The sequence below is a fragment of the Hipposideros armiger genome, unplaced genomic scaffold (genome assembly GCF_001890085.2).
Source record: "Hipposideros armiger isolate ML-2016 unplaced genomic scaffold, ASM189008v1 scaffold_246, whole genome shotgun sequence".
Taxonomy (NCBI): domain Eukaryota; kingdom Metazoa; phylum Chordata; class Mammalia; order Chiroptera; family Hipposideridae; genus Hipposideros; species Hipposideros armiger.
In genome coordinates, this window is record NW_017731596.1 from 2200703 (window position 1) to 2223177 (window position 22475).

At 39.7% G+C, this 22475-nt stretch overlaps 1 protein-coding gene across 3 annotated transcripts in view; it reads right to left on the bottom strand.

Moving 5' to 3' along the window:
• DYRK1A (dual specificity tyrosine phosphorylation regulated kinase 1A) overlaps positions 1 to 22475 on the bottom strand; it is a 146261-nt gene that overhangs the window by 33593 nt on the left and 90193 nt on the right. For 2 of the 3 annotated variants that reach the window (XM_019655769.1, XM_019655770.1), the window contains exons 3-5: positions 11102 to 11298; positions 5095 to 5214; positions 2954 to 3142 (exon numbers count right to left, since the gene is read on the bottom strand). In XM_019655769.1, the coding sequence (XP_019511314.1) occupies positions 2954 to 3142; positions 5095 to 5214; positions 11102 to 11298 (506 nt within the window). The remainder of the gene's footprint in view (positions 1 to 2953; positions 3143 to 5094; positions 5215 to 11101; positions 11299 to 22475) is intronic. The other variant, XM_019655772.1, reaches the window with a different exon arrangement.

The window sequence follows — 22475 nt, forward strand, 5'->3', positions numbered from 1 at the left end:
TGAGCTGCCATTGAGCTGCCAACAGGTGGTAGGATGGCTCAGCTTAAAAAAAAAAAAAAATTCAAATACACATTATCAGACCAGTTCCACGATATAATTAAATGCCATAATTGGGGATTTTAATAGTTTTAAAATGAGAATCAATGCTATAAGGACAGTGGAGTGTTCATGACCAAATCACCACGCACACCTCTCATTTAATTTACTCATTTTAAATGAGTTTCATACTATTAACAAAGAGATTTACATAAAAATTAAGAAATCAATATACAGATTAAACGATCTCTACCAATCAGAAATAACCATTATAATTAAGTTACAGTTATAATGTTATATTAATATATAATCTGAATAGGTAATAGTAGTAGAGACGTTATCTAGCGCATTCAGAAAGTCTGGATCCCAATGTGTAGGCTGAGTACCACTGGATTACAAGAAAAGAATGGAATGCATGTTCCAAGATTTACATCAATCAAGGTTAAATAGATTGTCAACGATAAGATTATAAACACCTTGGCTGAAATCAAACTTGGAATGAAACATGCAGTACTTCTGCTCTCACCCAATTCTAAAAACTACTATCTATTGTCTTGTAAAATGGAGGCTTGCTGTGTAAACATCTGACCAAGTGGTTCTGACATCCTTAAGTATCACTGACCGCACCAAGAGTTGCAGTTCAGTGCCCAGATCCCCATGGTCTCCAGGACAAAGGCCATTAACAGGGGTCCAACTATTTACTGACTTAGCAAACAGTTAACCTGCTAAATGCTAAAGCAATGGTTTTCCACCCTAAATTACTCATTTAATAGGCAGTTTTTTTACAAATGCCAATGCCCAGAAACCAGTCACAGAGATTCTGACTTAATTGGTGTGGAGCCTAAGCATTAGTTCTTTCTTTTTTTCCCAAAGCTCCCCGGGAAATTCCAATGTGCAATCAGGACTGATAACCACTGGCTAAAGAAGTGAAGGAGCCCCTTGTTGAACGGATCTGGCAGACACGTTAGACAAAGTCTAGCCAAGTCAATATGGAAGACATTATCTGATGAGTGGTAGGTCCTCAGCTCTCTGAGCGCACCTCAGCACAGGAGGGGCATCAGTGTGACCTGTGAAATGGAGTCGGATATCAGAGGCCTGTATTTTTCACAGGTTTACTATGCTCACTGGCTCTTAGGAACTAAGAGTAAAAGAAAATCAAAGTGAAGGGGAAGAGGAAAACATCACTCTGAACTCAAAGACAGAGTACTTCGGGAAAGTTAAGTTTAGAGAGTAGGCTACCTGGCCATAATTTTCATGGTGGACATCACAAAAGTAAAAACATCCTGTTGAGAGCAACTGCCTAAACAGTGGTATTATTTTCCAAGTGGACACAGCAATCCCTAGATTGAGGGTGTTCACAACCTTACTTACGATTAAGAGGGGGGCCTCAGAAATACCTTTTCTTAAGAGGCTGATAGAGAAACAGAGCTGTCTCTGACAAAAAAAGTAAAACTTTCATGAAGAGGGACTCCCAAAACACTGAGAAACCAACCCCAGAGTCAGAAGAAAAAGAGGTTACACATCAAGGAAAAAGTCCCTGAGTTACGTATAGTCATCAAAATTCCCTGAAATCATGGGAAGGGGCACACATATTATACATGTGACATCAGGGCCTGGCAGTCACACCGGAATCCCACAGCTCTGCAAACAACCATGTTGGTATTTCCTTACAAATAGAAAAACTTAGTTTTTCTGGGTCTAGGCCTGTGGCTCCTGATGGCCTAAGAATCCTTTTTGTCCTAAGCATGATTAGACTGACGCATGATGAATTTGTTCCACACAGGTTGAAGAGACGCATATTTTGCTTTCTCTCAAGGTAGGAACAGATAAGTACGAGCAAGGTGGTTCCGTAGTTTAAAAAAACCAAAAACAACAAAAATTTTCAAACAAAAGTAGTTCTGCTGGATGTGTCATTTGAGACCCATTCTACCCTCATCATTAAAAAGTCCAAAGGAATAACTGGATTGCAGGTTAATGACTGACTCACTGCACAAAGGTTGCAAAACGAAGGAGACTAGGATTAACAGTAAACCATGCCTCAAACAAACAGAGCTCTGTGACTCAATGAGAGAGAATTTCCAAGTGCCAAGAGCTGGGGGAGCCATAGCTAGAGAGAAGGCTTTTCAAAGTGCAAGGAGAGATGTTTGCTAGCTCTTGGTCTGGGCACAACTGATGAAACAGACTCAGGTACTTAGGGTTTTGTGCTTTCTGTTGAGGCTGGGTGGTAAGATGAGGAGGGGAGAGTTGTGGAAGAAGGAAGAGGCCAGGAATGAAGAGGAAAAAAACAGTCCCTTCCTCTTATCCTGGAAGCTGCTGCCCGAAGATCCTTTCCGGCAGAATTAGCCTGGTCAGCTTACCAGTTGCTGATGCTGTGAGGACTGGAGGAGGGAACCCTGAAGACCATCTGCCCGCCCACTTGGAGGCCTGATACAGTTAGTCTGATGAGGAGTTGAGAGCAAGTCCCCGGGCATAGCCCCTGGCTTTCCAAGCCTCCAAAAAGTGAGAGGGCACCTGCTGTGCCAGCTGAAAATAGTCATTCTTTTTCTCTTTGAAGCGGAATCTCAGACAGGAGGTAATTATCTCTAGCATTCAAAATAATCATCCATAAACTGTACAAAGCCCATATGAAAGGGGCAATATGATGTCTATTAGTGATTAAATCAACCACTTTAGTCATTACTAAGGTAAGTACTTGCTAGCTATAGAAAGTAAATAAAGGAAAAAAAAGGGTCCACTGGGTTTTTTATAGCTGACAGCTTTACTTTCTTTAGAGAACAGTAATAATCCAATCACATAAACATCGTATAGATCTATTTACAAATATTGAAAAGTATACAAATGAGGAAAGGGTGCAACAACATGATTCGCTAAAAAATTAATTCTAATGTATGAAATTCAAGATTTTCCATTAAATTACCTGTCCAAAGGAACCTTTGCCTATCAAGGAATCAATTTCGTAACGATCCATCCACTTTTCTCCGTTTTTTACAATATAATCATAGTTATCATCGTCATAACCATCATTGTAAACCTTCCGCTCCTTCTTATGACTAGAATCGTCTCCCTGGCCCTGTTGGTGCCTTCGCTTCTTTTTTGCATAGTAAACCTATAATGAGAATATATAGTGTTAACTGTGTGATTTAAAACATTACTGGGGATTAAAGGAGCATACATCAAGAGACAATTCTGCTATCAGTAGGAAACTGATAACAAATACCAAAAATGAAATAATTGTCTATAATTGCTATTTGAATTATAGAATAACATTAATATATAACCAATGAAAAATGTCTACAGTGACATTCATTTTTAAATTACACTGTTTATACATTTTATAAATAGATGTTGAGTAACTGGTCCAAAGTATCCCATTCCACAAGAGAAACAGGACCCGATTCACATTTACTTTTTAAACTAAGGTATAATTTATATAGAGAGGTGCCATAGCTCTTAAGAGTGTCATATGAGGGATTTTAAAAAGTTATGTATATGCTGAAGTAATCAACAAATGCCAAACAAAATAAAGAACACTTTTCTCCTCCTCATGTTCAAGTTCCCTCATGCCCCCCCCTTCCAGACAATCCCAATTTTATATTTGATCATAAGGTAAAAGATTTTATAAATGGAAGTTTAAATGTATATAAACTGGTGTTTTACTAATCTCAAAGGCCCTCTGAGACATGCCCAATTTTTAAGCCTATAATAATCTAACAATGAAAAACAGCCACTCCTTCCCCTTCCCTCCCCCGCCCCCATAACACTGAAAACCTTGTGGTTCATCACAGCTTGGGTTATTTTCCTTATATGTTTTTCTTATAAAATAGTTTTTAAAACCAGTAAAAAATAATAAGTGAACTAGGCAACAGTGTAAGTAATTGGTAACTAACTTTGAGGAAATCATAAATTAGGTTTCACAGAATAATATCAGAAAAACTAGTTTACAAGGTAGCAAAGCAGTTAAAAACAAGCTTCAACAAAGTTACTGTTAACAGCTTAACAGGGGCTTTGTTAATTTATCAGATAGTAACAAATTGACATAAATTATTAATAACTTATCAGATATTTTCAGATAAAACCCAGTTTGGCACATCTTTTATAACACATTAATTATGTACATAATCCAACTCAGAAATGTTCCTCATTGAGTTCATTCTAATTTTATCTTGTCACATTAACATAATATTGGCATTAAACAGCAACAAATTGCTGTAAAAATTTATATATACATAAGAGCAATATTTTAGCTAAACAACTCTAAACTTGGTAGAGGATTAACCTTTAATGTGAAAGGATGTAGGGGTCACACTGGAAGAGTAAAGAAAGCACAGGCACATCACCCTTCTACAAAGAAGCTCATTTACTAATTAATTACGGAGCCCGAGTTGAGGCGAAAAGCAAATGGCAATCAAGCCAAATCTAAGACACTAGAAGAATAGTTTTTGGTGGCAAAGAGCCAAGTTGAAAGATGAGTAACTCAAAGTGCTGTCTATGTTTTTATTCTAACCACTTCCACCAAAAAGGCTTTTAGATATCTTATAATGAAAAGATACAGATAAAAGAACACACACAAAACTGAAAGACAATTTAAAACTACAGAAATATAGACAGATCAAATAAACTAGGCCACATGCCTGTTAACTGGGCATTAACTATTTCTCAGAGCTTCCTGATATCCACAGCAAAAGTAGAAACAGATATATGGAAATTTAAGCAGAATTCTAACATACACATACTTTTACAGTGTCATCATTCCCTCACTTTTCCTTTCTCATTTTGTAGAAGTTATAGAAATGATAACTCAACATATATTAAATACAGCTCTGGAAAAGGGGGGAAGTTATCTAAAATTATCTTAATTTTTGCAGTCCTTGTTAGTATATTTTCTTTCTTTTACATAATTATATTATCTATAAATCATTAACTTACCAGTTTTCACAATACTTATCAATACGACAATCATTGGGGTAAAAAAGTTTAGTATATTCCAATAGGTCACAAAATAACTTTTCCCTGCACGATTGCAAGATAGATGCTGTTATAACAAATCAATAGTCTTACCTCATTAATATGCTTATATGTTTTGATCAAGTCAACGGAGAGTTTTCTCAGGGGGGCTGTTGCTGGATCACGGAAGGTTTGGGGCATCCGCCTCTGTAACATGACAATATCAGGCATCACCTTAAATAGACAGAAAAGACTAGCACTTTAACTATACTGCACTGGTATAAATGCCCTCTTCTGTAACCTGTGTGTGTGTATTAAAAAAAAAAAAAAGACATTGACATTAGAAGATTACACATATTCTGTTATCTCTTTAAACCGGATTCCACTGAAGAAAAACACTGGAACGAATCAATGAAATTAGTAGATAATATGGCCAGCTGTTGGTTCCCCAAACTAAACGACGGATTTACAGACATACCCCAGTCCAGGAGACTTGCACGATGCTGCTCAAGAGGGCTTCTTCACCATACAACCAGACCAATGAAAACTTTCTTCTGCATTATTGCTAAAGCCTGACCTGGTTCCCAACAGGCAAAAACAAACCCATCTTGAGCTTCCTAACACAGGATTTCAAGACCCAGCTGGCACCGCAGAGCAGGTGCGACAGGAGGACAGCGCCTGGCACCCCCAGGCTGTGCCCTCTGACAGGTACCGCCCAGTAGGCTGAAATCTGCCCTCACTCCTTTCACAGGCGGAGTAAAGCATGCCCTCCACATCCCTTCCCCCTGCCCTGCTGTGTCACTCTCCACGGCACTTACCACTAACTGACTAGACATTGACGCGTTTACTGGTTTTCATTTTTCCTCCTCCTCCCACTACAAGGAAAATTCTAAAAGGGCAGGGAGTCTTTTGCTCAATGTTGTATTCCCTTTGCCTAAAACAGTGTGTGGCTAACAGTAGGTGTTTAATAAATAGTTGAATAAACAAATGAATCCATTATACCAATATCCCTACTTAAGATTACACACTAGGCGCCGACCACAAACAAGTTCCAGAGGACACCTTAAAATTCATGAAACTTTCTTTTAAAAACCTCATTTCAACCACACTCCACTATCTCCTCCCACCCACCCCAATCCTAAACCACATCTCTTTCATCATCCAATAGGCAGTCGGGATTCCACTGGGAGTGTCCTGCGAGCTGGGGAGACAGCAGGTACATGAAGGGCCTCTAAGACAAATTCTCAGGAGTGCTGCAACCAGCCCATCAGCGACTATGGTTCGCACCCCACTCCCACCAGGTGTCATGATGGAAGGGGTTTCCAATTGGGCTTTTTCCAATGAACAGGTCCTCCAAACCAATTCATTACATCAGGTATCTGCCGCCTGTCCCACCAGCCACCCTGGGTTTCCTCTCTGCTCTAGTGGACTTTATGCCAGTAAAATCTCCTGAGCCTGAAGCCCCTGGTGCAGCCCGGCTCAACGGACACTTGGGTCAACGTGAGGGGCAGAGAGAGAGTAACAACATCACATTAAGGCCTCACAGAAATGGCTGGAGCCTGGGGCTCATGAACCAAGTTAACCCACACTAACAAAAAAGCGGGGGGAGGGGAAGGTTGTAAGGTGTCAGCAGACAGAACAGGAAAAGACCCCCATTCGTGTGGTATGAAAAGATGGAGTTCGCACTGCAGTTACCTAGGGCACTTTCCCTTTAACCAATTTTAACATTAGTGACTTCTGCATCTACACTCAAACCCTACAAAGTTGTTATCCAGATGGCAAATTCACTGAACTACTATTAATAATTATCTCTTCTCATTATCCTCTCCTTCTTCAAGTTCCAAGTAAGGTTTAAGCAGAAAAATCCTCCAGTGATTATAACTATTTGTCTGAAAAGATAGTAAGAATTAATAAGAAAATTTGAATTATTTAATTTCTCTAATATATAGTTTTATTTTTCTAAATGTAAACAGTGGATACTGCTGGTTCAGAGAATATTTTACTCTTACACTATTCCTTGAAGATTTAATTTAATGGACAGTTATCAGTAATAAGCATGTCAATTATTTTTATGTGAGTGAATGCTATAAGCGTTTAAGGTGATAAAAGAGGTTTCCCTTAACATATTTCCCTTTCTACTTTTTCAGACCCTAAAGCAGTGTTTTCATGCAGGTAATTTCATGCAGGGTCTCAGCAAGACCCAGCTTGGACAACTGGAGCGCAGCCTCACTGCGAGGCTTCTCAAAATCTGACCCAGTGAAATATTTCATTACCACTGTAATAAAAGTTGGTAGAAGATATAATTATTGTTAGGAACAAATTACATAAGTAGTTAATAATAAAATAGTAGTAGTAGCAAGTATTAGCTACACACTATGTTTTGAACATGCATATTTCTACATGACATGTAATCCTCTCAACAGTCTCATGAGAATAAGTATAGTTCCTGTCACCATTTTACAAATAAGAAACCTGAGTCTCTGATGTAAAATTACATGACAAAAGCCTTGAGACAGGGAAGAATACAGGTGAGATGAGAACTGATGCCAGAAGCTCCATCAATTTTATGCCTCTATTCTACCCTCTTGGTGGAATCACTTGAAGGCTATTTGTTGGGTAAAATAATTGAGTAATGCATAATAAACACCAATAAAATAAGCATATGCATTTATTAAAATTAGTTATGTACAAAACTGTGAGTGTGTTTAAGTTTTCAACTTGCTGATTTACAATTCCACAGGTATTTCAAATATGTGGAAAAAGAACCAGTGACTACATCTTTCCAGGAGGAATTATGCTCACTCAAAACACCAAAATCACACAATCAAAAAAAACAACTTTGCACGTATAGTACAGAACATGAAATGGGGTATGACAGTGATTTTGAGTAACACCGTTTTTCTGCACTCAACATGGTGTATGCTATGTGCTTGGCACTTCACAAAATATCGCTAATCTCTTCAACAACTGGGCAAACTCTGCCTACAAGGCCAAATCGATTAGCTACTTCTAAACTAAAGACCTCACTTTTCTTATATACCTCTGGCAACAGAAGTTACTATTTCAGGGGCATCTGTATAGATAAACCAGATGCGTTCTGTTGACCAAAAATTGCCTTCAGACCAGGCAGTTTTTTGGAGCTTTGAGTAGTGCCTTGTACAGAGTAGGTGCTCACAATACATGGAAAGAACAAATTAATTTCTACAAACTACATAACATTCCCTTCACTAACTTTCATTGTGATTTCATGTTAGGTAACCAAATTGTTTTTAAATATTGTGCTGCCATAAGCACAAATCCAGAATAGAAAAAACTTTTCCAAATACTCTTGAGTTACAAATCTAGATACTAAGACAAAAGGCCAGCCCTAAGCATTTGATGTTTTCTCTACATCCGGCTTCTTATTGTCACAAAGTCAGGAGAATGTACAGTAATGTAACAAGCTTCTTTCTTCCCTTCTACAGCTGAAAGAAAGCCCATGTGGTGTTGAGGACCCAAAAGCTTACCAAGCTAAAGGTGGCTAGTCCCCTTCCACCACCTCCCCTCCAAGTGTCCTCACTGCAAAAAGGAAACCATGAGATACGCTCCGGCTGGGCGGCCTCCTCTATCTGGCCGTGAGAACTAGAAAAGGCCATGCCCCCACTGCTCACATCTCTTGACCTTTCTGTGCGAAGACCACAGCACAAAGCACCTCCTCCTGCTTAGATCAGTAATGAGCTAAAACATTTTTTCTGAAAAGATTCCATAGTGTAAGGCCCTGAACTTCATTCAAAAATTGTTTCCTAGTTTAATATCTATTCCATCCATTTTATGTTCACCTCATATTTTCATATGTAATACAGAATTAGAAACACTATATTCTGCTTTCTTGCTATTTTGAGAGCTCTTAATAAAGTTGAATAGCATACTTAACACATATCTAGAGCACTGGTTTAGTTTAAGAACTATGAAAGGAACTGTGAAAATTGTAACAGCCCAGAGACTCAGCATTCCAAACATCAATCATCCTTTTCTACACTTGCTTTCACTCTATTTCTTGTTTCCTAAATTTATCTTTTGAACAAACTGTGTTTAAACTTGTATGAAACACTACCAGAAATAAAATGTTAAAGTTAGCTCAGTTCAATTTACTTGTACAGTAAACCTCATTTAAAAAACACTGATAGGATGATTAACAATCAACAGTGGAAATCAAATAATGAAATTATAGACATTTAGAGCTAGAAGGTATTTGTTGTTGGTGGTGTGGGGGTCTAGCCTGAGGTCCCAATTTTACATTCAAGGAACAGATAAAAGGGTCCATGTGACCTGACTCAAGCCACACAACCAGATCATGAGTCAAGACCTTGAACTCATGTCTTATGACTGGTAGACCATGCCACAGCAGCACAGTTTCAGTGTTTTACACTTCAGTTATAAAAAGATCTCTTCTAATCTGACAACCTTACTAGGTCCAGCAATTTCTGTGGTTTGACAGAGGTATTTGGCTGAATATTATTTTATAATATTATAAATACTGAATAGGAATATTATACTTAAAAGACAGCCCTTTCCATCATATCAATCTTTAAAAATATTTACAGCTTAAAATAAAAAAACTAAGTGGATTATCTCTTTCTGTGAAATAATCCACAAATAAAATGCTAGTTGTGCCTAAAAATAGGTACTACGCTAAATAACCAACTACAGTAGCCGTAAAAGTAACTTGAAAGGATTGGAGTTCGTCTAGCCCTGCGCAGAGCCGGTGTCCGAGCTGCAAGAGCACTGTGACTAAGAAGAAAGGAGCCTGATGGACCTGTCAAGTCCACGGCTTGCACACCTGGAGAAGTCACAAACAGGAACTCAGTCCCACAGCCGTACAACAGATAAAACAGACACTCTGCCTGATAAGCTGCTTTTGAACAAGCAGGAAAAGGAAGCCTAACATACTTTGTTTCTTAAAAAGTACAATGCAAACAAATCACTGTGCTATTACTACTTTTTGGATGTCCAGAGAATTTGCTTCTGGTATACAATTAAACACTTTCCAAATTTGAACATTCTGACCAACTGCTCCAATTCTCAAACATATAACTTTTCATTTTACTGCATAAAATCAATTCTTAATTCCTGCCATAATTCATCTTACTGCTTAACTAAATGTTATTCACACGCTATACACATTTTATAAATGTAAAGCTTGCTCAACTACTGACAAAACCTTATTAGTATACATACAAGGGTGCCCTCTAATAATATTACTGAACTATAGCCAATTGCTCATTATAACCATGTTACTGAATTAGAGAAAACACATTTCCTTCAAATAATCCAGTATAAGAAATACTTTGAAATTTCCTAAGTTTTTCATTACCACTTGGTATATTAAGCCAAATTCCCAAGTACATGGAAAAACAGCCATTTTCATAACTCATCATACACTCAACCCCAGTGGGGAAAGAAACTTTTACCACACTCTAGCTAGTAAAAAAAATTCTCGGCAAACCAAAAACTAACAGTGGGTACACATAATTCAGTAAGATATTAGTAATACACACGTACACACATATCAATGTACACGTGTACATATGTACGTGTACCAAGAAAGTTCAGCATTTATTCTCTTTCCACTATCTATCTGATGGAAAACTGCTGAATCTCTAGTCTAAATATTTGAATGAACAACATAGTTAATTCACATTACATTTCTCTTAATTTTAAGGAGTTTTGTACTTATATTTATAAACGTGTACTAAACAGTTTATAAAAGCCCAAAATCAGCTGTAAATTTGCTATAGTGGAATCTGACTTGTTTTCCTATAACTTACATGTTTTCTCCTTTAACAACCTTTCCATTAAAAATAAGATTTTAGTTTTAACTATTCTTTAGAAATACCTGTTCTCCTCCCTATCAGAGAACAAGATAATGTGATTATGAGTGTTGTTAAGTGAAATACATAGAAAAAAAGAAAACAACAAACTTTTTAATGAAAACTTCTGAACACCATATTTTGTCAATCCAGAATTCCACGTGACATGTAAAACTGAAAACCATTATAGCATTTTGCCTATTTACCACTCTACTATTTTAAGGAATAAACTACCATTCCGACGAAAGATTTCTGATACACTGTGAACTTACCTGGTTAGTTAGAGGTTGCTGAATCTGGTCAGAATAAGATAAGGCAGAAACCTGTTGGTCACTTATGTTTGGCTGGCGACGGTCACTGTACTGATGTGAATGGGGCATCTGTCCAGCCATCTGAAGGCCAGCAGCATGGAATGAAAATGACGGTGCAAGCCGAACAGATGAAGGTTTGCATGCTGAAGTCTCTCCTCCTACGAGAAGACAATAAGGGAGGTTAAAAGGACGTCTTCACAGCCTAATGTTGGTATCTTTTGACCTATCTGATAGTTCTTTACGTAAGGACTTTGGGATGTTCAATAATATTAAAAACCTCTAAAACTACAAGCAAGTATATGTCGCACAACACAACAGTCATATGTAAAATTCACTAAAATGAATTTCTATAAATCTGTATTAAGAGGAAATTACAAGTAAATCTCTTTGTAAGGCAATAGGAATAACCTGTAATACTTATTTTCATATATGAGATTTTCCTCAATTGAGAACCATAAATTATATAGATAATCTCTGAATTCTTACGAAGGACCTCGCCAATGGATCGGTTCCTTAGAAACCAACTCAAAGGAACAGGCTGAGGCGCTCCTCTGCACCTGCCAGGTGTATGGTAATCAATATCCCCAGCATTCCCCAAGCCAGGTGAAACATTTGTCCTAACGGTGCTGACCACTGACACAGGTAAGTACAATACACGGAAACAAATCCACGAAATGCTGATTCCTCTGGACTCTCCCAATGCAGTCCTACGGGAACCTAGACCTGGCAAGCTCTCCACAGGACAGTCAATAGTTATCCCACAGGTAGGCTGGGGCCATCCATGGTCATGATTTTCATGGCAGAAATGGAAAACAAACACTTCGGTCCACAAAAGTATTTGGCAGCCAACTAATAAAAGCTAATTCTTCCTTAAAGAAAACAAAAACAAAAACCCTTCTTATGTTCAACCAAACTTGCAACGACTAAAGCCGAAAGGCAAAGCATCAAACCCGAGTCAACAAACTAGACCCAGAATGCCGCCTGTCTTCCTGAACAAACCGCCTACCCCCACCATCAAGCAGAACGCACTATTTTTCCGAGACATACAACAGCAGCACTGGCCCGACAGTGACGAGCACGGATTCCCAGCCAAGCTGCCACTGTCTGAAATTTCAGCTCCACACGTCCGAGCTGTGTGGCGCTACACACCTAATTTCCTGATAATGACAATATCTACTTCACAAGGCTGTGGTGAAGGAAAAGCATTTTAATACACGTAACATACTCAGAACGGCTCCGGCAATTAATAAATGGCTCATTATCGGGTGCAGTTACTGTGCTGTGATGTACAGTAAAGGATGATAGGGACAGTTCCCACTCTTGTGGAATATACAATCTCTACTTGAATGCTGCACAGACTTTGCAAACTGAAGAAAACAAAGCTCAATTCCCCTCAAATATGAGTGCCTCTTTATTCTCTCCCACAGCCCACCAGAATCCAAGCTCTGGGAGACACGTAGGGCTCTTTCCCTCCGAAGACCACCCACCACATGTGAAGTCGCCCAGTCTTCGATTCCATGTCCTATGGATCGATTCCATGTCTCCATCAACCCATGCCTCACCTAGATGACTGAAAGATTCCTAATCATTCTTTTTCTGTCTTTACTCTGCCCATCTGCAAACAACTGTGCATTTCTTCAATCAGATGGCCAGCGACCTTTCTCAAATGCAAATCTCAAGTCCTCCACCCTACTCACCTTGAACAGCACCTGCCTGGCACTGCTTTTCAGACCTTAGCTCCCGCCTCCCTCCACTACAGCGAGGCCCTAAGCTGACCCACAAAACATGGTGAACAAATGTCTGCTGAATAAGTAAAATGACAATGCTCCTACAATGACAGATTAGGTAACTTTTCTAAACATTTCACAACTCACTATGAAAAAAAAAAGTCAAGTCAATTATGTGGAGCAAATCTATTGGGTTAAAAAACAAAAAACTAGGTGTTTAGCCTAAGGAAAAATGACATGCACACAGATAGTAAGGAAGCATGTTTATCTTGGTATTGTTTGTAACAGCAAAAAATTGGAATCCTAAATGTCAAATACAGAGGGGAAGGGAGGTTTTAAATCTGCATGTTAAAAACACAATAAAGGGGCCAGCTTGGTGGCGCAGTTGGTTGAGAATGCGAGCTCTGAGCAACAGGGTCGCCAGTTCGATTCTCACATGGGCCACTGAGCTGCGCCCAAGCTGAGCTGCCGCTGAGCTGCCAACAGGCGGCAAGGTGGCTAGCCTGGTGAGAGTGCATGCTCGCTCTTAACAACAAGGGTGCCAGTTCAATTCCCGCATGGGATGGTGAGGTGCACTACCCCGCAACTAGAATGAAAATGGCGACTGGACTTGGAGGTGAGCTGCGCCCTCCACAACTAAGATTGAAGGACAACAACTTGACAGAGCTCATGAGTCCTGGAAAAACACAATGTTCCCTTCCCCAATTCCGCAACACTATTCCCTTCCCCAGTTCCCCAATAAAATCTTTTTAAAAAATAATAAAAATAAAAACACAAAAAAACTGGGACGAAATGTAAGCGGCTCTTATAAGTAAACAGCACAAAGACGGAGGCCCAAATGGCAAAATACTTAACTACTCTGGGTCTTCGCCGCCCCATCGATGCAGCAGAGGTATTAGGACATTAACCCTGGTCTCTTGGGCTTATGAAATCGAAATGAGATACCACAAGTAGGTAAGCAGAATGGAACCTGGTACATCAAAAGCACACTTTAAAATATTACTTCTGTTTTTATTATCAATGCCATTATTATATACCATGTCTAAACTTATTACACAAAGAAGTGCAAAAATTATGACTCAGGGCCGGCCAAGTGGCGCATTGGTTAACAGCTGGCTTGGGACGCCAGAGGGCCCCGGTTCGGATCTCACATACGAGGGCCAGTGACACTGCCCTCTACAGCTAAGATGCTGAACAACAGCTCAACCTGGAGCTGGGCTGCCGTGAGTCGCCAGCGATGGCGTAGGCTGCAGCCCCTGTGGCAGTGGGTTGCCATGGGCTACTGTGTGTAGCCAGCAGCCAGCGTGAGCAGCCATGGCAGGCGCTGCAAGCGGCCCTCCAGAAGCCCGCGACTGATCTGCCTCGCCTGGGAAGAGCGCAATGATGATGCCAACTTGGGCCAGTGAAGCAACATCCTCCACAACTAGACTGAAGAACAAAACGGATAGCAACTTGTCTGTTCCCCTTCCCCCAATTCCCAGTGCTGTTCCCCTCCCCCAATTCCCCAATAAAAAATCTTTTAAAAAAGAAATAAATAAATAATTGTTACTTAAACAATTAGCAACTGAACCTGTGTGTCAAGAGAAAGAAAGGCCATCCTCCCAGGAACCACCCCACCACTGTGACCCTTCCCAACAATAAATACCTAAATTCCCTCTTTCCCAAGTTACGACCTTAACCTCCAAAAACAGATTAGCTTTAACTTCATATAAATGGGTCTGTTCGCGTCGTGTTATGCTATCATTACTTTATAGTATGCCATTATATGAACATAGGAAGGCTTGTTTATCCATTCTTCTTTTGAGTGACATTTGGATTATTTCCAGTTCAGATACTGTCACTAGGAAGATTCTTGTTAAGTGTCTGGTCTACACGGAGATGCTGTTCTGCTGTTTCCTCCACTAGCAGCTTATGGAAATTCCCTCTACCCCACTGCTTCCCTCACACTTGGAATCACTGGTATTTCTAATCTCAGTCACTACAGGAGGTTTGAGTGGTACTCCACTGGGGTTTTAACCTGTATGGCCCTGGTGACTAGGAACACATCTCTGCATTTCTTTATTGGACATTTGGCTATCCACTTACAGGAAATGCCTATTCAGGTTGCTTTTCCACTTTTCTATCAAGAACGTCTTTTCCTTACAAATTTCTAAAATTAAAAGATTTCTATTTTTAAACAAATTTTAGATATGAGCCTCTTATTGGTTACAAATGATTTGCATTGTTACTCGAACAGTGTTTTTGGATGAACACAATCTCTTATCCACTTTTGCTTTAGAATCAGTGCTCTGGTATCTAAGAACCTTACACCAAAGTCATGGAAAAATTCTACATTGTCTTCTAGAAGTTGGGTTTTAACCATTCACATCTACACGTAGATGGGCAATGATCTTGGATTTGATTTGTTTATATGCACGATAGGAATCTAGTTTCATTTCCCCAAAAAATGGATATCTAATTGACCCAGAATCAATTATTAAAAAGACAAACTTTGTCCACCACTCTGCAGTGCTATCTTTATCAGAAATCACATGCCCATATGTGCTTCGATCTGTTTTGAGATTCTCTATTCTACTTAATACAGACTTACTTAGATTTCTTACCTCATTGTACAAGAACCAGACACTGTCTAAATCATAATAACTTTACAAGTTTTAATATCTAGTAGAGAATTTTGTTCTTCAAGAAGGTTTTAGGGCCGGCCGAGTGGCGCGCTGGTTAAGAGCTAGCTTGGGACGCCAGCTCTGAGCAGCAAGGCACCGGTTCGGATCCCACATGATGGCCAGTGACACTGCCCTCTACAGCTAAGATGGTAAACAACAGCTCAACCTGGAGCTGGGTTGCCGTGAGTCACTGGCGACGGCGTAGGCTGCAGCCCCTGCTGCAGTGGGCTGCCATAAGCTACCGTGTGTGGCCGGCAGCCAGAGTGAGTGGGCGGCAGCCGCTGTGAGCGGCTGTTCAGAGGCCGGCGTGCAACTGCCTCACCCAAGAAGAGTGCAATAATACCAACATGGGCCAGTGAAGCGACGTCCTCCACAACTAGACTGAAGAACAAAAGGACAGCAACTTGTCTGTTGCCCTTCCCTGATTCCCCAAAGCTGTTCCCCTCTCCCAATTCCCCAATAAAATCTTAAAAAAAAAAAAAGAATGTTTTAGCATTCTAAGCCCTTTATATGTCTGTGTATGTTTTATGCTTTGTTTTGTTTTTTAAAGATTTTATTAGGGAATTGGAGGAGGGAAACAGTGTTAGGGAATCAAGGAAGGGAAACAGACAAGTTGCTGTCTTTTGTTCTTCAGCCTAGTTGTAGAGGACGTCGCTTCACTGGCCCATGTTGGTATCATCATTGCCCTCTTCCGGGTGAGGCAGCAGCTCGCCAGCCATCGGACAGCTGTTCACGGCAGCTCATGGCAGCCCACTGCAGCCCCGCTGCAGCCTACACCGTCGCCGGTGACTCACGGGAGCCCAGCTCCAGGTTGTTCAGCATCTTAGCCGTAGAGGGCAGGGTCACTGGCCCTCATGTGGGATCCGAACCAGGGCCCTGCTGCTCAGAGTTGGTGTCCCAAGCCAACTCCTAACCAACGTGCCACTCGGCTGACCCTGTATAGGTTTTAGAATTAGCTCATCAAATTCACCAAAACCAAATAAGCCCATGTTGGGATTTTGGTTGAAAGTGCATCATTAACACTTTCATATTAACAGCACTGTCCAACAGAATTTTCTGCAATGATGGATTTAGCTGCACTATCTAATAAGTAACTACTAGCACTGCTGGGTACTTGAACTGGTTTGTTTTTTGCTTCCCAATCCTTATTCTTCCTTTTGCCTTATTCCACTTGCTGGGGCTTCCAGTAAAATGATGACTAGAAGACAAGATACAGGTACCACTGTCTTATTCCCAATCTCAGAAAGAAAGCTTTCGACACTTCTCCAGTGCTGTGGTTGCTGTAGGTTTTTAATTGATTATCAGAATAATGATGCTCTTTTCTAGTTACAGCTTGCTTTAAAACAACAACTTTCCTTTCCCCCATGAATGGATGCTGAATTTTACTAAATGCCTTTCCTGCCTCCATTGAAATAAACTGAGTTTTCTGATTTACTGTTAATGTGGTGAAATACATGGACTGATATTTAAATGCTGCACCAGCTTTGCATCCGGGAGTACAGGTTGGTCGTGGTTATCCTTTGGTGGCTGAATCACTAGAGAAATCATCTGGATCTGGAGTTTTCTTTGTGAGTAAGTTTATCAACTGCAAGTTATATTTCTCTAATAAGACTATTCAGATTTTGTATTTTCCGGTGTGTCTGTGTTGCTATGTTGTATTTTTCCAATAGTATATCTACTTTACCTAAATTTCAAATGCACTAGCATTAAGCCCTTCACAGTATCTTCTAAGCGTTTCCATCAGTGAAGATACAATTGTAGCGATATTCCCTTCACCTCAAAATTGGTTAATGAGGGCCTGCAGAGTGGCACATTGATTAAGAGCTGGCTTGGGACACCAGCTCTGAGCAGCAGGACCCTGCTTTGGATCCCGCATGAGGTCCAGTGACGCTGCCCTCTACAGCTAAGATGCTGAGCAACAGCTCGACCTGGAGCTGGGCTGCCATGAGTCGCCAGCGACGGCGTAGGCTGCAGCCCCTGCTGCAGTGGGCTGCCATAAGCTACCGTGTGTGGCTGGCAGCCAGCGTGAGCTGCCAAGAGCCGCTGTGAGCGGCCGTCTAGAGGCCAGCGACCGCTTTGCCTCACCCGGGAAGAGCGCAATGATAATACCAACATGGGCCAGTGAAGCAACGTCCTCCACAACTAGACTGAAGAACAAAAGGGCAGCAACTTGTCTGTTCCCCTTCCCCGATTCCCCAACGCTGTTCCCCTCCCCCAATTCCCCAATAAAATGTTTAAAAAAAAAAAAAAGATTGGTTAATGAGGCTTTCTCTTTCTTCTTTGTGATCAGCCTAATCAAAGGTTTATTAATTTTATTAAGTATCCTATCTCTTACATGTTTCCTATTTCTGCTCTCATCTTGTTCTATTAGTTAGCGAGAGACTTGTATTAAAAACCTCCCATTTAAGTTATGATATTGGATTACCTAAATTTAGAATTGCTACACCTTCCTGATGAATAAAACCTGTTATCATTATAAACTGCTCCTCTTTATTTCTAATAATGCTTTTCACCCTTCTGACATTAGTATGGCTACACCAAACTTTCTCTTAATCTTTGCATGGTATGTATTACTTTCAACCTTTGCATTTCCTTCTATTTTGTTTGTCTCATAAATAGTATGTAGACGTGTTTAATTTACGTATGAACACTAATAACCTTTCTATTTACCCCAACTGGTTTATGTTTCTTACTTTCTGCTGGATTGAATTTTTACCACACACACAAATTATTTCATTATTTTTAGTTATCTTATTCATTACAATATCCATGATCTATCCTCCCTGAATCAAAATCTAATTACTCCTTTAATATGTATACCATTGTTGACTTGTATATGTATGTGCGCACACACACACACGCAATCACAGACTTCCACTAAATCATCCAGCAAAGGTAGAATAAGACTCAAGGATACATCTGAAGGGACAAATGGATAATTTTGTGATATCCAGAGAGCTATGAAAGAATTACAAAGAAACGGTTAGCTGTTGCTTGATTATTACTGGTATAACTATCCTAAAATACTGGATTGTTGGAAAAGTCATGGCACATTTTTGCAAAGAAAAAATACGTCATGACTTTTCCAACAACTCAATACTTCCTTTTCTGAATCTAGATCCATTTAATTACGGGCATTAAATTCAACAAGCACCTACTGAGGGGATACTACAACATTGTTTTGTGGGGTGACAATGGCACTCATAATCTACAGGAGCACTTCTCAAAGCTTAATGTGCTTCCAAATCGCCTTTCAATCTTGTTAAAGCTGCAGGTTTTGCTTCAGTAGAACTACAGTCGGGCTTGAAAGTCTACAATTCTAACAGGACCCCAGATGATACCAATGCTGCTTTTAATAGCACCTAAAAACAATTTAATTGCTCACCTTAATAAAAGAAAGCTATTTTCTAACAATGTGAGTAGCAGATAATCCAAAAATATGCTATATTCTGACTACACAATACACTATAGGGCTCCCCCCAACCCAATATAGATTACCTCCCTAGTTAGATTTTGTGTGTGTGTGTGTGTGTGTGTGTGTGTGTGTGTGTGTGTGTGTGTGCTTTAAGACATTAATACACATTGCCATGCATAAGGGTGGTATGCTAAGTGATAAAGAATCTGATGTTCTTTTTAAGTTTTGCTGTAAGTAATCTGAATATGGGTTAACACAAACTATGTTTTTCACTTGTAGAACTTTCTCTCGAAAGACTCCAAGACAAACCAATATGGGAATTTCTTGTCAACCAGATTTCATAATTAAGCAAATCACCATGGTTTTTATTCTTTCTGAAGTTTCCATCTTCCCTTTTAATTCAAATGTTAATCAGAAAAAGGGGCGGCTCATCACAGAGGTGATAATAACAAAGTACTGGGTTAAACCATATGAAATTGCTGATATTCGACTTCCTTTGGCCTACAAAATTGCAATTTCATATGGTTTAACCTGGTATCTGTCATATTACATAATTCTTATTCAACTAAATTAAAAATCAGCTCTAATAATATTTTAGCCCAAGAATGTATCACAATACATGTAGCAATGTCAGATATTGCAATTTAATGATGAACTTATAATATTTAATTCAAAATTATCATCGAAATCATTATTTGGAATTCAATTCCATAATAGTGTTTTAAATTGCTGCCAAATAGTATAAAAGGCAAGCTAGAGAAAAGCATACATGTGGGGTCCTTCTGAACTACATGGATCTTTTTTACCATGAGCACATTTCTGTAACTTTTTTAAAGTTCATAAAAACTTTGTTGGTAAAGTTTAACCAAAAAAAAAGGAAATCGCTTTCTCACTCCATTCAAGTTACAAAGCTCTAGCAAGAAACTATAACTAGAGACTATAACACTAGTAGAGATTAACACTGATTCTACAGAGAAACAGTTCATGCACAGAGCTCAGAGAAGGGGAGCTGTTAAAATTCATGAAGGTAGTGGTAGGCATGGAGGAAATACCACATAGAAAAGACTGGAGAAGGCCCTCCCTGAGTCAAAAAGAACTGCCATTCGTCTCTGGTGAAGACCCACATGTAGCTCCACTTATGGCTAACTTGACTTTCTTTTTGTTATTAATCTGTTGATAGGGGACCATCCTTGTGACAGTATTAACCCACATTAGAATTTAAAGAGAAAGAACCATATTAAAGAATAAAAATAATTCAAGTTAATTAATACTATAGCATCCAAATGTGGACATTCTTAATGAGGTCAAGCTTCTGAGAGAGAATCCCCTAAGAAATGAGGGAAGGCAAGCAAGCTAAATGAGAAGAAACCTCAAGGCCCCTAGCAACAAGGCATACCCATAAAGAAAAAGAAAAAAAAATGTTCAAGGAATAGCCAAATGCACTGTTAATGATGGCTGGAAATAACGGTACACAATTAAGAGGGTAACTGATTTAAGTCCATGAGTAAGTTTTGCTCATCACGATATCATTAGTACCAAGAACAGTGCCTGGCACATAGCCTGCATTCAACAAATATTTGTTCAATGAAAGAATGAACTGAATCCATCAGTAATATTTAGAATGTGAAGAAATGGCTGAGGAAGGGAGGGAGGGAGCTGATGGGGGGTACAGATGAAAGAAGTATTTCTAAAATGAGGGCTCATGAGTCAGTAATAAAGACCAGTCTAATCATGGCACAGGCTAGAGCTACTGTTCGTCCGTCTAATTCTCTCACTCCTGTTATAGCCCAAGCACAGCACATACCTGGCTCCACAGGTGTTACATAGTAATATATTAGTGAAACCATGTTATGACTCTAAATTATCTAATGATAAAGACAAATGAGCTGATTTCTTATTACCTTCAAGTTAGTGGCCAATACATATATCACTACAGAATGTACACATGCATGCACATACACACACTCACTCACTCTTTAACCAAAACAGCATATTTAATTGTCTAGAAATATGATGAAATTGTTCATATGAAACCTAAATAAATGCTCAAGATTTTCAGTCTGAATCATTAATTAAACTTGTGTATTAAACTGTTAAAAAAAAATAAGGGGTAGGGATAAAAACGTATCTTTAAGAGGCCTATAATCAGAGTTCCACTTCTGACCATTTTCAAGTACCCGGTACCGAACTACCTCAACTCACCCTACACCACCATAAAACTGGTCAAAACATCTGAAATAACTATTTTCTGACAATGGGCAACAGGCAGTGCAGAACTGTGATCACTGAGAAAAGGGGGAAACTTGGTGAGCCCCGCAATCACCTCTGCTTCCTATCTGGAATACAGTGTAGGAAGGGGAGTCCTATAGAACACAGTGGTCCCGGCCCGTGAGTGGAGGAGGTGGAGGTGAGAGCTGAAGGCTGCTGAGCTGGCTGGAGTCTGGGGGCAGGCAGCAGGCAGAAGTGAGCAGGCAGAGGAGGAGCTCCAATCATCTATGCCGAGGGAGCCCAACTCTGGCCACATACAAAGCTGCACAAGAGCCAGGCAAAGGTCCATGAGGCCAGCGAGCTGTGAGCAGAACGACCAGGACAGGAAGTGTCCCAATCAGCGAGGGTGCTGAAAATCTGACTAACAAACACCACACACACTCAGCAGAGACCCCAGGAAATCGGTGCTTTAGAGGAAAGGCCAAACTGCCCCTGGAAAGGCTGTCTTCCATCTGCCCTAACAGAGACGGAAACAAACCTCAAAGGATCAGATAGCCACACAATAAGTTAACATCCTGCCAAGACAAAATTCAACACTTTTTACAGGAGGGCAACAGAACATCAGGTGCTTAGAACCCAGCATTATTAACGCCCACCTCCAAGCACACATCACTAGGTACACAAAGAAGCTGGGAAGGTGTGGCCTGTATTCACAGGAAAAGCAATCCACAGACCCAGAAATGACTGAAATAATGAAATTAGTGGACAAAAGCTAGGTGTTAAACATGTTTTAATGTAAAGGAAAACATGGACAAAATCAGCAAATCTTTATAAACGGAAACTATAAAAGGAAACTAAGTGGACATTCTAGAAATAAAAAACTGAAAAAAAAAATTCAATGAGTGGACCTAATAGCAGATTAGACACTGCAGAAGGTCAGGGAGTATAAAAACAAGGCAATATAAATTAACCAAACTGAAAACATGTACAGGATACAATGGGCAAAAATATAAACAAAGCATCCAAAACCTATGAAACAAATGAAGCTAATTTTCCTGTTTGAGGGAGAAATTGGAAAAGGAAAGTTATGAAGAAATAATAGTCCAAAGTTTTTCAAATTCAATGAAAATTATCAACCCACGGATTCAAACTCAATGAACCCCAAACAACACACACACACACACACACACACACACACACACACACACACACACACACACTCTCTCTCTCCCTCCCTCTCTCTCTACCAAATTGCTGAAAACCAATAATGAAGAAAAAAATTATAAAAGCAGCCAGAGGGAGGAAAAATACTCATTAACATA